The sequence below is a fragment of the Tetrao urogallus genome (genome assembly GCF_951394365.1).
Source record: "Tetrao urogallus genome assembly, chromosome: 1".
NCBI lineage: Eukaryota > Metazoa > Chordata > Aves > Galliformes > Phasianidae > Tetrao > Tetrao urogallus.
The window spans coordinates 142,709,574-142,721,151 of NC_136813.1; the positions used below are offsets into that span (position 1 = coordinate 142,709,574).

Consider the following 11,578-nt stretch of genomic DNA (forward strand, 5'->3'; position numbering starts at 1 on the left):
TCCCATTAGATACTGGAAGGCTGCTATAAGGTCTCCCAGAGCCCTCTCTTCTGAGAGGATCCAGCACATACATAGAGCCACCATAAGCCATGGGACTTTGCTCTCTGCCCATCCCTTCCAGCTCTGCCACCTGGCACATCTCACCGAGCTTATCTGGTTGCATGCCCTCCTCCCTCCCCAGCTGTACCCCATGGGCCAGACTTTCCTGCTTCACCCCAAAGGCTTATTTTTGTTATTTTAAAACAAACAGAGTTGTGCCTGTTTTGATTTCCAGCAGGAGGTTAGAGGGAGGTCAGAGCAGACATCTGGTTTGGAGATAACATTCCCATCTAATTAGCAAGCCCTTAATAACGAGGGCCTTCCTGTCCCTCCCCCCCTCCCAGCCCTGACCAGGAGAGGGCAATGCAATGGGGCCAGGGCAGAGCAGGAGGACCTGGCCTGGAACGGCCCTGATGGATGATGTCTCATTTCCACAGGCATCCTCCATCTCCACGCAGAAACTAATGGCAGGACCCCAAGTGTGTGCTTCCACGTGTCATCACAAACTGGGAACTGAACTTGAGCTGCAGACTGGGGAGGGGGGAAGGGGGAAGCCAGAGAGGTAGAGGGCAGGGGGAAGTTGGGCGCCCTTGCTCATGAGTGCTGGAGGAGCCCAGCAGACGGCTCAGCCCCTTGAGAACGAGGCCAGCGAGGGAGGAAGAAGAACTTGAAGGTTTTGTCTTGCAGCTTCCTGCCAAAAGCTGGCACGGCCCTGAGATCATGGGCTCAGAACAATGAGGCCTCCTGTCACAGCAGCTGCTACAGCCATCACCTGGGGAGCTTCCTGCCACGGGCTGGGGGCAGGATGAGGGGTAGCTCCCAAACCCTTTCCTGCAAACTGCCACAGCCTGATTTACGCTTGGCTTCATCCCTGCCACCCCCTCTCCAGCACCAGGTGTCCCACGCTCAGAGAAGAGGATGTGGCTGCTGAATCTTCTCCAGGCAGAAGGCACTTTCTTCATCACTTCTGGTCACCCTGCAGGCAGCAATTCTCCTGCAGGCACCTCTGGTACATTCTCTGTACCCGCACCCCTCGAGCTTCAGCACCCCAAAGCACTTTGCAGGTGCTCCCTGGCTGACACACGCTGCAGATGCACCGCTTGCAGCCACCGCAGGGCTGGCACAGTGCTGCCGCCGGCTTCTTTTCATGCCATCGTGCCTTTCCAAAGCATTCATCTGCTGGTGTGAGGCCGCCTCACGGGTGAGTATTTTTAGAAAGTTGGAGCTAAGACCATGCAGTCACTCCTGAGCTATGCCAGGATGAAAAGAAAACAACTGCTGCTGCCTGAACAATGCAAGCATGGAACAAAAAGCCTCTGCAAATGGGATTTTTCAGCATCACTCAAAAGTGGCCTAGCTTTGAAAGATGAAACTTGTAGTAAAAAAATAAAAATATAGAGGCTCCCAGTGAACAGAGAGGGCTTTGACAATTTACTTAAAAAGCCAGATTAAAGCAAAATAGTGTTATATAAATACTGGCAGGCGTGCTGCAGCCTGCACGCAGCACAGCTCTGCGTTTGCCCTGCAGCTGCTGTGCTGGCCAGGCTGCAGTGCGGTGCTCAGATGCAGCGCCTCTGCCCCAAGGCACAGCCTTGTGCTGGGGCAGTGCAGGACTGGTTATAGACATGCACCTGGGTGGGCTGCAGAGGCAGGTTAAGGAGACGGGGCACTGTCCTGTGAGCCACTCTGGTCTGGAACTTGCATCTTTTGTACTGTACCTTATCTTTTTGCTTAGGATATTGCAGCTGTCTGAGCTGCAACTTGTTGAATTTACAGGAAGCCAAAACCTACAGTACAACCTGGCAGCACTTCCACAGAATCATAAAAGTTGGAAAAGATCTCTAGGATCACCTGGTCCAACTGCCAGCCCATCCCATCCCCAGCATGCCTAATAACCACGCCCCTCTGTGCCACATTACATGGATCTGTAGGGACAGTGACTCCACCATCTCCCCAGGCAGCCTGTGTCACTGAAGCACCATTTTTCAGAGAAGAAACCTTTCCTCATATCCAACCTGAACCTTCCATAGCACAACTTGAGATTGTTACTTCTCACCCTACGCGTTGGAATAGACAGTCCCAATGCCCCATCCCCTACCAACACATCAGGGGATCTCAGCACTGCACACCTCTCTCCATCATGAGAGCTTAGCAGCAGACGCAAACACCTTAGGAAAGAAGCAGCTGCCTTTGGGTTCGATGCAAGCCAGCAATGAGGAGAGGAAGAGCCCCTGCTTGCTGAAAATTGGGTTTCATTGACCAGACTGAGGGCAGAAACACTGCAGGTGAACCTGGGGGGGATTTTCATGCTGGGCTCAGAGAGCACCCAGGGAGGGAGTGGCAGGGCCAGCTCCGCTCCGACAGGCAGCGATGGCTGCACACTCCTAAAATAGCAGCTGGGAACATGAGAAGCGGAACGCTGCTGTAATACTTGGGTGGGAGGGAGTCAATGTTTAACAGATCAGGGCAATTTTGGATGTGTTTAACTCCAAAAGGGAAGAACGACATCCTTGCCCTTGGCAGCCGTGCAGTTTCTGAAGGATTGCTCACAGGGCACTGTCTATGTGGCTCTTCAGTATTTATCTCAAAGAAACAGTTGTGGCTTTCACATAACGCACCCTAGGGCATAGCCGAATGGGACACTGGCTCCACTTTTCCTTAGAAGGAAGTGATAAAATAGCTGATTTATACTGTCTCTTAAACACACAATGTAAAGCCACTATGTTTTTTCCTGTTCTGTGGGATGGCGAAGCATAAAAAGTTGGCTATTGTTGGGTACGTGACGCTATTCCCCTACTCTTCCTGAACATGCAGAAAAATGAGGATGGTCTTTACTAGAAGCGTTCACGGGGCAGCAGGAACACGGAGGTCCACCAGAAAGGCAGGGCAGATTAGAACAGGACACGAGCAAGCTTTGCTTCTGCGGTCTGCAGCACAAAAGCAAATGCCACTGCCTACTGCTCACAACGTACCAAATTACAGCCCGCTGACATCAGCGCAGGCAGAGCGCTGTGCAGGCAGTGTGCCAGGGGTGAGCTCAGCCCTGCCGGGAAGGCACCCACCTGGGGGGCTGCGCCGCTCCCGATGGACGCAGGTGGGAACACCGCTGCGGTTGTGGCGGGACAGGCAGGACTTGGATGGCTGCTTCCCCGCTCCTTAAAAGGCCGTAAATCATTGGCGCAAAGGTGCAGAACAAACTCGCCTCGTCGCCTTGGAACAACCGACAGCAGGGAGGCAAAATGGAGCAGAGCCAAGGCAGAGTTTGGAGTGATTGAGGGAAACGGGAGTGGGAAGGAAAACAAGCAAGCAGCTCTTATGTGGCTGTTAAGCACATATAATGTCCTCATGCATCTTAGCTATGCAAACCGATGCAAAGTCTTACAGGGGGCATCAGGGCTTCAGCCCCGGTGTTGTGCTCTGCCAGCAAGAGGGAACTGGGAGCAGGGCACTGCCAAGGGAAACCAAGAGGACCTTGAAGTCACCAAGCATTTGCAGGGAGGGAGAGCTGGGAAGGGCTGAAGGCTGTTGGTAATATGGGCACACAACTGCCTCCCTCGGTCTAAAGGTCAGGGCAATTAAGAGTCAGAAAACTGCCTTCGTCAGGGCTCACCCATGTGAGCAGACTTGATTATCTACACAGAGGGCAGCTCTCAGACAGGAAAAGAGGTGAGGAAAGCATGGGGGGCAATGAGCCACTGCACAAAAGCGGAGTGCCCTGCAGAGCCCGGGATCCAGCTGCACCCAATGCGGGACACAGGAGCCCTGCGACAGTGATCCACTTGTTTTGTTTTTCAGAGCATTACCTTTTAGTAGAGATCAAGTCATAACCTGCACTCTCCCAACCCATCATTAGGAACCAGCCACTGTTCTGCTGATAGCGCCTCTCGCTTCTCTGGACAGATAAGGGGTTCCCCAGGGGTTTCGAAGAATCAAGTTTCATTCTCCAGCTAGACAGATGTGACGATAAAGTTTCTCTTTATTACAGACCTACAAAAGGAGATCCATAAAATACTTCCATTTTCTCTTATAAAATTATGACGGGAGCCTGTGGGTTTGCAGAGGATTTGTACCTGTCCTGGGGACATCCAAACAGAGGGATCAAGACAGTTTCCACAGACAGGGCAGAGGCATTCTCAGCTTTATACCCACCCAGAGCAGATAAGCCTCCACATGTTGTGGAGGAGTTGCTCCATGCAGAGGAACAGCTGCCCTCTGCACTGGACTGTCAGATACTAGACAAAAGAAAAAATTCCTCCTCTTAGCTCAGCAGAAGTTCCACACGTCAGCAATTTGCTGATGAACACGGGCTCCTAATCCCAGCTGCATTCCTCATTTTGAGGATGAGCAGCCCTGCTCCTCAGCACCCTTTACAACTACTGCTGCTCAAGAGAAGGGGGGGAGCAGGAAGGAACAGTTACAAAACTGTCCATCTCCTAAAAACCCTAAACAGAAGAAAACCCCAGGCCGTACGAGGCAGGCAGCCCGCATGCTCCTCAACTCTCCTAGACAAGGAATGCATAACATGGACATATCCAGAGGCAGAGGTACAGCCACCCTTTAACTTCAGGCTCCAATGAGTTTCTTGAGGAATGCTTCCAGCTGATCCTCGTCCTTTATCCCCACAAACTTATCCACAACATCTCCATTCTTCATTGCCAGCACTGTTGGCACTGCCGACACCTGGGGGCAAGAGAGACAGAAACCCATGTGAGCAGAGGCTGCAAGAAGCCCAGCTGCACCCAGTCCCAAATGGAGCTCTACAGCTGTGCCTATCCAGAGTTCCCTGCCATGGACAGGGAGACAACTGCAGCTGGCAGAGGACTGAAAGCTTTTCTCTTTGCTAAACCTTTGCTTTGAACTGCAGGGACTCGACTTTCTGAAGCTGAGGGCATTTGGTTATAAACAGGGACGGCTCTGCCTGCAGGTCAGGGAGCTGATGCCACAGTGCTCAAAGCTGGCACATACCCTACAAAACGACAGACAACTAGACAGAGTTCCTTCTCTCTGTGGCCTCATCTCTGCATTGCCTTATACAGCAGTCTGTGTTAAGTCTCAACAGCTTTTCTAGATATAATAAGACCCACAATTTAAAAGACAAGACCACACCTAATATAAAAGCAAAAGGTAAAGCTATTTTCCCCTCCAGTACAAGCTCGCCTTCCTTTTTATCCTATCATAAACAGACAAACCCAGGCTTTTACCAGGCTGCCTCTCTGACATGATGACCTTTAGACATTTTATGGCCAGGGTGCTATTAGATAGGACCTGTATTCCTCTTCAGATAGCACAGGAGCTGAAGGAGGGCTCCCCACCCATCGGCAAGCAAGAGGAAGACTTTTGCCATCCCCCTGTGACCCATCTTTCTTCTTCTGCCCCTACTGATCAGATAAGACAGAAATCCCTCCAGCCAGAGCCCAGGAGCCAGCTGCACTGCTCCAGGTGCTATTTTTCTCATCCAGAACAAAGTTTGCTGGGAATTATTGAAGAGAACAGCAGTGGAAATGATGACACTCCCTGGGGACTTACTGAGTGCGTGGAGACAGAAGAGACCTCATGCATGTGATCACGAGAAGGAGCTGCTGCAGCTCGGAGACGTGGTCACGGCACAGAGCAGACAGCCTGTTTGTCCCCACCCAACTCCAGCACAAAGCCTCTCCCCCCCAACCACCTCCTGTCCTTATCTCGCCCCTCTGCCAGCCTGTAGGGCCTTCTCTAGTGCACTCCAGCTGTCCCCAGCCCTGCTGCCAGCACGGATCTGCCACGCTCACAAATCCTTCCTGCAGGAAACCCTCCAGAGGTCTGGCTTCTCTCCCAGCAGGAGGCTGAGATGAAAGGGACATTTTGTTCTTCCCTTCCCGCCTGGACCAGCAGTCTGTCCTCTGGGGTTTGTGCAGTTCCATCTGAGTGCATAGGAGTGCCGGGGCTGCTACCACCCTGCCAGCCCTGCTGAGACACAGGTTCTTCAGCTCCTCCTAGTGACAGGCTGAGGCAGGGCCGTGCTACTGTGATGGCAAGCTCCTTGGGATTTTAGGGATGAGGATACTGAAGTTGACTGGTCTCTTCCTGGCAAAGCTCCACTGAGCCTCCTGGATTGCAAACTGGGTTTGTAACAAGTACCCCGAGGTTACAGGGCCAGGAGTCAGTGAGGTGGGTGAGAGCCAGCAACCCTGTGGGAACCCTGCAGCTGCTCAGAAACAGAGTGCTTTGACAGCATCCTTCCTGCCATACTTGTATTTGCTGCAGGGGTTCATACTTGTTTTTGCTGCTTATGAAGCAAACAGCCTGAGAATTATAAAAAGCTAACTCTATTTTTACCTTCTTTTTTGGGGGCTTGGTTTGCACTGAAACTAAATAAACTCTCTTCTTTCTTCAAAGCATTTCTGAAGAAAAAGTCAGGCTGCTTTTGATCAGCAATGGCCAAACAGAAAATGTAAGCAGACACACAGGCTATTCGTGGCAGAGCTCACACTGAGGGAATCTTTCCCATCTGAAGCTAAGGACACCAAGAGCTGGGCAGGGAAGGGCCTTCACCCAGCCTTAGGAACAAAGCATAGCAGGAACGAGCTCTGCCAACAACCAACGTCCCCACGTCCATCAGTCCTAAGGGCAGTTCATGTGCCCACAGGCAGCAGCAGGAGCAAGGGTTGCTCCTTCCCAACAGACACCAGGCCAAAGCAAAAAAGGAATGTAAGGAATTTCAAGAGAAAGCAAATTAAACACTCCTCCCTTCCTGCTCCAAGAGGTCAAGAGCTGGCTGGAGGAGCAGCACAAAGGCCACAGCTGGCAAGGAGAGGAGCAAGACAAAAGGAGGAACTCTCAGAGGTTCTCTGCATGCTGCACTACCTGGATGGAGGAGGGTGCCTGGGGCATCTCTGGTCTGAGGAAATGCTCCCGTGTGTCATGATAGATGGGGCTGCTAAGAGCTAATGGCATGCTCTAGCTCCTCCTGGGGGCTCTCTCTTCCTCCCCCAACACCAAGAAAGCCAGTGGAAAGTACACTGTGCAATCAGGCAGCAACATGGGGTGTATGTGTGTAAGCAGGGGAACGGGCACAGGTTGATGAGGCTTCCTGGCAACTAGCAGGGAGTTGTGAGGATGGCACAGACCCTGAAACAAAAACCTCAGCCTGTAGATATCCAATCTCAGATGGAAAGACTTAAAAACAAACAAACAAAAACTCTTTGACTCAGCTTCAGCGATTCCCCATCAGCTCTCATGCCCACATCTCTCCTTAGGTGACAACTTCCCAGTAGACAGCAAAAGAGCAAGCATGAGCATGGGGCACAACCTAAACTTCTGCATGAAAAGGATGCCTCAAATCATGAGGATCAAACCTTTATTTATCCTTTACCCATCTGCAGCTATCCTACTCACCAACACTACCTGGGAAGGGATTCAGCTGCATGCAGAACGGTCAGGACCAGATACATGCATCGCTGCAAGAGCAGAAGATGCAGAGACAATCCTGGGGTCCTCTTGCAAAACAAAACTTCACTGTGTCTGTATGTTAGGCTCCAGAAAGAAGTCAGTCCTTGCCTGCACCTACGTCATCAGAGCTGGAAGACAGGCAGACCCTGCAAATAAATAGCTGTACGCCTGGAGCTTCTCATGCACATTCAGTAGCCGTGCTTGCAGTAATCACACTTACAGAACAAAGGAACTTTCAGCCTCTTTTTCAAGACCTTTCTTCCCATATTTGTATTCTGCTTGCCATTTTCCAGTCATCTGAGATCATCCTCCTGTAATGCTAGCTCATTCAGCGTACTGGAAGGCTTGGAACAATATCACAGTTAAGCTAATAATCTCCATTCTCTTCTCCTTAGGATGGTTGCAGCAGAACCTCCCCTGCACCTATCAGGATTACCTACTTTCTGACTACAGCAGAAACAGCCTCTTTAACCTGTTCTTACCAGCATCCCTGAGCTGCAGAGCCATCAGGCTGCAATACAGTGAGCCAACACTCATTCTCCTTGGCTCTGGTGTGTCTGAGAACACACCGCTGCCAAAAACAGCATGAGAGGCTCTTGTGCTCAGCCCACAGAAGCTACAAGTGACACTGGTGGGTAACAGCTGAGAGGGCACTCAACCACAGCACCAGAAGGAAGTTCTCTCTGGGAAAGAGTGGGAGGAAACAAACTGCTTTGACCTCATCGTCCTTCTGGCACAGCAGAGTGTGAGAACAGGACAATACATCTCCTCCACACTTAAAGTGATGGCTTGCTCAGGGAGCTGGCGTGCAGTTTGCTGGGCACCTCTGGAAGCTTCCTGTGTTAGCCTCAGCCACTGAGGGCACACACTGCCCTCAGGGGCAGGACTTAGCCTAGGAGAGGGAGCAGCTCCATCTGCGTGATATGCAAGTGAAAATGAAGTATTTTCTTACTTTCTTCTCTGTAAAACACAGCAGCAGGATACTCCAACTCAGTACACTGAACTGTTGCTTACAGGAAGCAGCCAGCACAGTCCTCAAAGGAATTTCTGCATTTCATAAACTGCCTACTCACTGAGAGGTTAGAAGGGGGAGAGAATAAAAATCAAATGCACCAAAGCTGTGGCCTTCTCCAGTCCCCCTCCTTGCTCCTCCCAGGAGCAGGGTAGTGCAGGGACACAAGGAACCAGCACGTGAAATGCTAACACACATCACAGAGATCCATGCTTGTCAAGAACAAAATGCACGCTCCTGCTGTGCTCAGGTGTTCTCTGACCTGAGTTCCATCTGTCCAAACAAAGCCTACGGCATCTCCTTGTGATGCAGCTTAAGGACAAGACTCTGTCACCCAGGAAGAATGAGAAAAGAGAGAGAGAGGAAGGGCTGCCTGCATGGAGAATGGTGTCTAAGAGTGCAACAGCCCTGGGGCCTGTTGCTTCATGTTCCCACCCTACACCCAAGAAACCTGTGCACAAAGTAAAAACGCTGCACACACCGCATTTGCAGTGATAACTTCTGTGTGGCTGAGAGGACACACAGATTTCTGTGTTTCTGCAGATGGGGATGCCAGATAAGAGCAGCAGAGCTGGAGGAAAGGCACAAAGTGAAATCCACTCACTAGAGACCGACCAAGCGGACCAGGAGCCAGCAGGCAGAACTGGGCTTCCCCTCCCCACCCAGACTATGCTGTGCTTACATCCCCTTTGCAGAGGAACACGCCCTGCACCAACAGCATCAGCAAGCTTGTGCTTTTCTGGTTCCTACCTCGTACTCAATCGCAAGGTCTGTGTGATCATCGATGTCCACTTTGGCCATCACCACTTTCCCCTCCTGCTTGGCCACCATCTTCTCTAAGCGGGGGCCTAGGATCTTGCAGGGACCACACCACCTAAGGAGAAAGAGGAAAGTGGACATAAAAAGAGGCAAGTGCAGCAGCAGCTATAGAAGCCTGGATGGGACCTTTAGCACTGTTTCACCTCTTCTGACCTCCGTGCCACAGGACAGTGGTGGCACTTCAACACTGAATGCACACATTAACCAGGACCAGCAGCCTTCCCTGTCCTCCATACACTTCTCATCAGTTGTCCCTCCTCTCACGGCTGCTGAGCTGTTACCCAGCTGATCACATCACCACCATGGTGCAAGCATCACAGTCAGGTGCATTGGCTCTTGCTGGTTATCAAACCATAGACTTCAGCTCCATATGGCAACCTGACCTAGTGCCAGATCTGGAGGCTGTGGCAGGGGGGTTGGAACTTGATGATCCTTGGGGTCCCTTCCAACACAAGCCATACTATGATTCTATGATATGCAAAGCATGGCTTACAGAAATCCCCCATTAGCTGCAAAAATTAGAGATGCAGCAGCTGCAAAAAGACCATGGCAAACGTGGCAGATTTTGCAATGTTCTGTACAGGGAAAACACTCACAGCTTCCTCTAGCTACACTGGTAAGGAAGATGTGAACTTCCTCAATTAGGGGAAAATGTGAATGAAAGCTCTGAGCGTCCTTTCCATCTAAAATTGATGCTGTGGTGAGGTTTGTTAGCCTCCCTCCACGAAAGGTTCTAGGCTTTCAGTTATTTGTCCTCTTCTCCCTGGATGATCCCTGTTAATGTAAATTTGGCTTGTTCAGAGCAGTTTGAGGGCTGTTTTAACATCTGTTTGCCCAGAATCAGCCACAGCTGGCTCATATGACAGCACTACAGGGAAATGGAAATACTTGAATAAACTAAGGGAATCAGTATTGTTAATGAAGCAGATTACATCTAGGAATATTTTTACTGGCAAGAAAGCGACAGTGTTTTTACTGACCACAAACGCTGCTACTGGTAAAACAAAGCTGTTGCCAGTTTTTGGCATTTGTTGTTGAGAGCCCTGGTTCAAGAGCACAGAATCACAGAACGGTAGGGGCTGGAAGGGACCTTTGGCAATTTCCCAGTCCAACCCCCTGCAATTGCAGGTTCCCTAGAATGAGTTGCACAGGAAAGTATCTAAAGAGATCTTTAATATCTCCAGTTTGTGCCCATTACCCCTTGTCCTGTCACTGCACACCACTGAAAAGAGCCTGACTCCTTTATTTGACTGCTACACTCTAAATATTTATAAACAGTGATGAGATCCCCCTTCAGCTTTCTTTTCTCCAGAGTGAACAGTCCCCAGGGCTCTTGTACAGGAGATGCTCCAGGCCCCACATTATCTTTGTGGTCCTTCGCTGGGCTCTCTCGAGATATTCTCTGTGTTATTTTTTTGAACTGATGAGCCCAGAACTGGACACAGCAATCCAGCTGAGGCTCCACCAGGGCAGAGAAGAGGAAGATAACCTCACTTAAACTATTGGCTGCACTTTTGTAAAGCACCCCAGGATAACGTTGGCTTTGTTGGCCACGAGGCCACTTCTCACTGAGAAAACTTGAAAGCCATAATGTGATGCTACAGGAGCACACAAAGCACAGCGTGCACCCCAGGGGCAGCACTGTCATTTAGCGTTTTTAAGGGGGATTTCACCCCAGCAGCTAACAAAAGGTGCTATTGGAACTGCCCAAGCCCGGAGGCACCTGTTACAGGCTGACACAACACGCGGACCGAGTGACTTCGGCACGGCCACCCTGCCCTGGGGTGCTCTGTTCTCCACCGACTCTGCAAAGCTCTGGCCTCGCTGTGCGTGGCACTTACTGCGCGTGGAAATCCACCACCACGGGCTTAGGGCTGTTCACCACCCGCTCCTGGAAGTCACCTCCATCCTGCACGTTGAATGCGCTGCCGCGGATGGCCGAGCCGCCGAAGGTCCGGCTGGATAAGCCCTGCGGGGCCAACTGCCTGGGCCCGAGGGGCAGCGGCCTGCGTCCCAGGGCCAGCAGCCGCCGCAGCGCCAGCCTCTGGGCCATCTGCGAAGAGAACGGAGGGGACGTGAGGATCACGGAGACCCCGCAGAACTCCGAGTTCCTCCCGCCAAGACGCAACCCCACCGCCTGCACGGCCAACAACCCCCGGCCCGCACCTTCCCGGCACGGAGGTGACCCTTGCCCAACCCCGCTTCCGTCCAGCGGCCCCACCCCCCATCACGCTGATTGGCCTACCTAGCCGGAGCGGTGGGCTCTTACTGGCTGCTACG

At 51.6% G+C, this 11,578-nt stretch overlaps 1 protein-coding gene across 1 annotated transcript; it reads right to left on the reverse strand.

Moving 5' to 3' along the window:
* Positions 1 to 4,602: 4,602 nt before the first annotated feature.
* Positions 4,603 to 11,351, reverse strand: TXN2 (thioredoxin 2; the record flags this gene model as incomplete). The annotated part of the gene is made up of 3 exons (XM_079537330.1): positions 4,603 to 4,719; positions 9,230 to 9,353; positions 11,140 to 11,351. 3 exons carry the CDS (start codon positions 11,349 to 11,351, stop codon positions 4,603 to 4,605), a joined length of 453 nt encoding a protein of 150 aa, XP_079393456.1.
* Between the last annotated feature and the right edge of the window lie 227 nt (positions 11,352 to 11,578).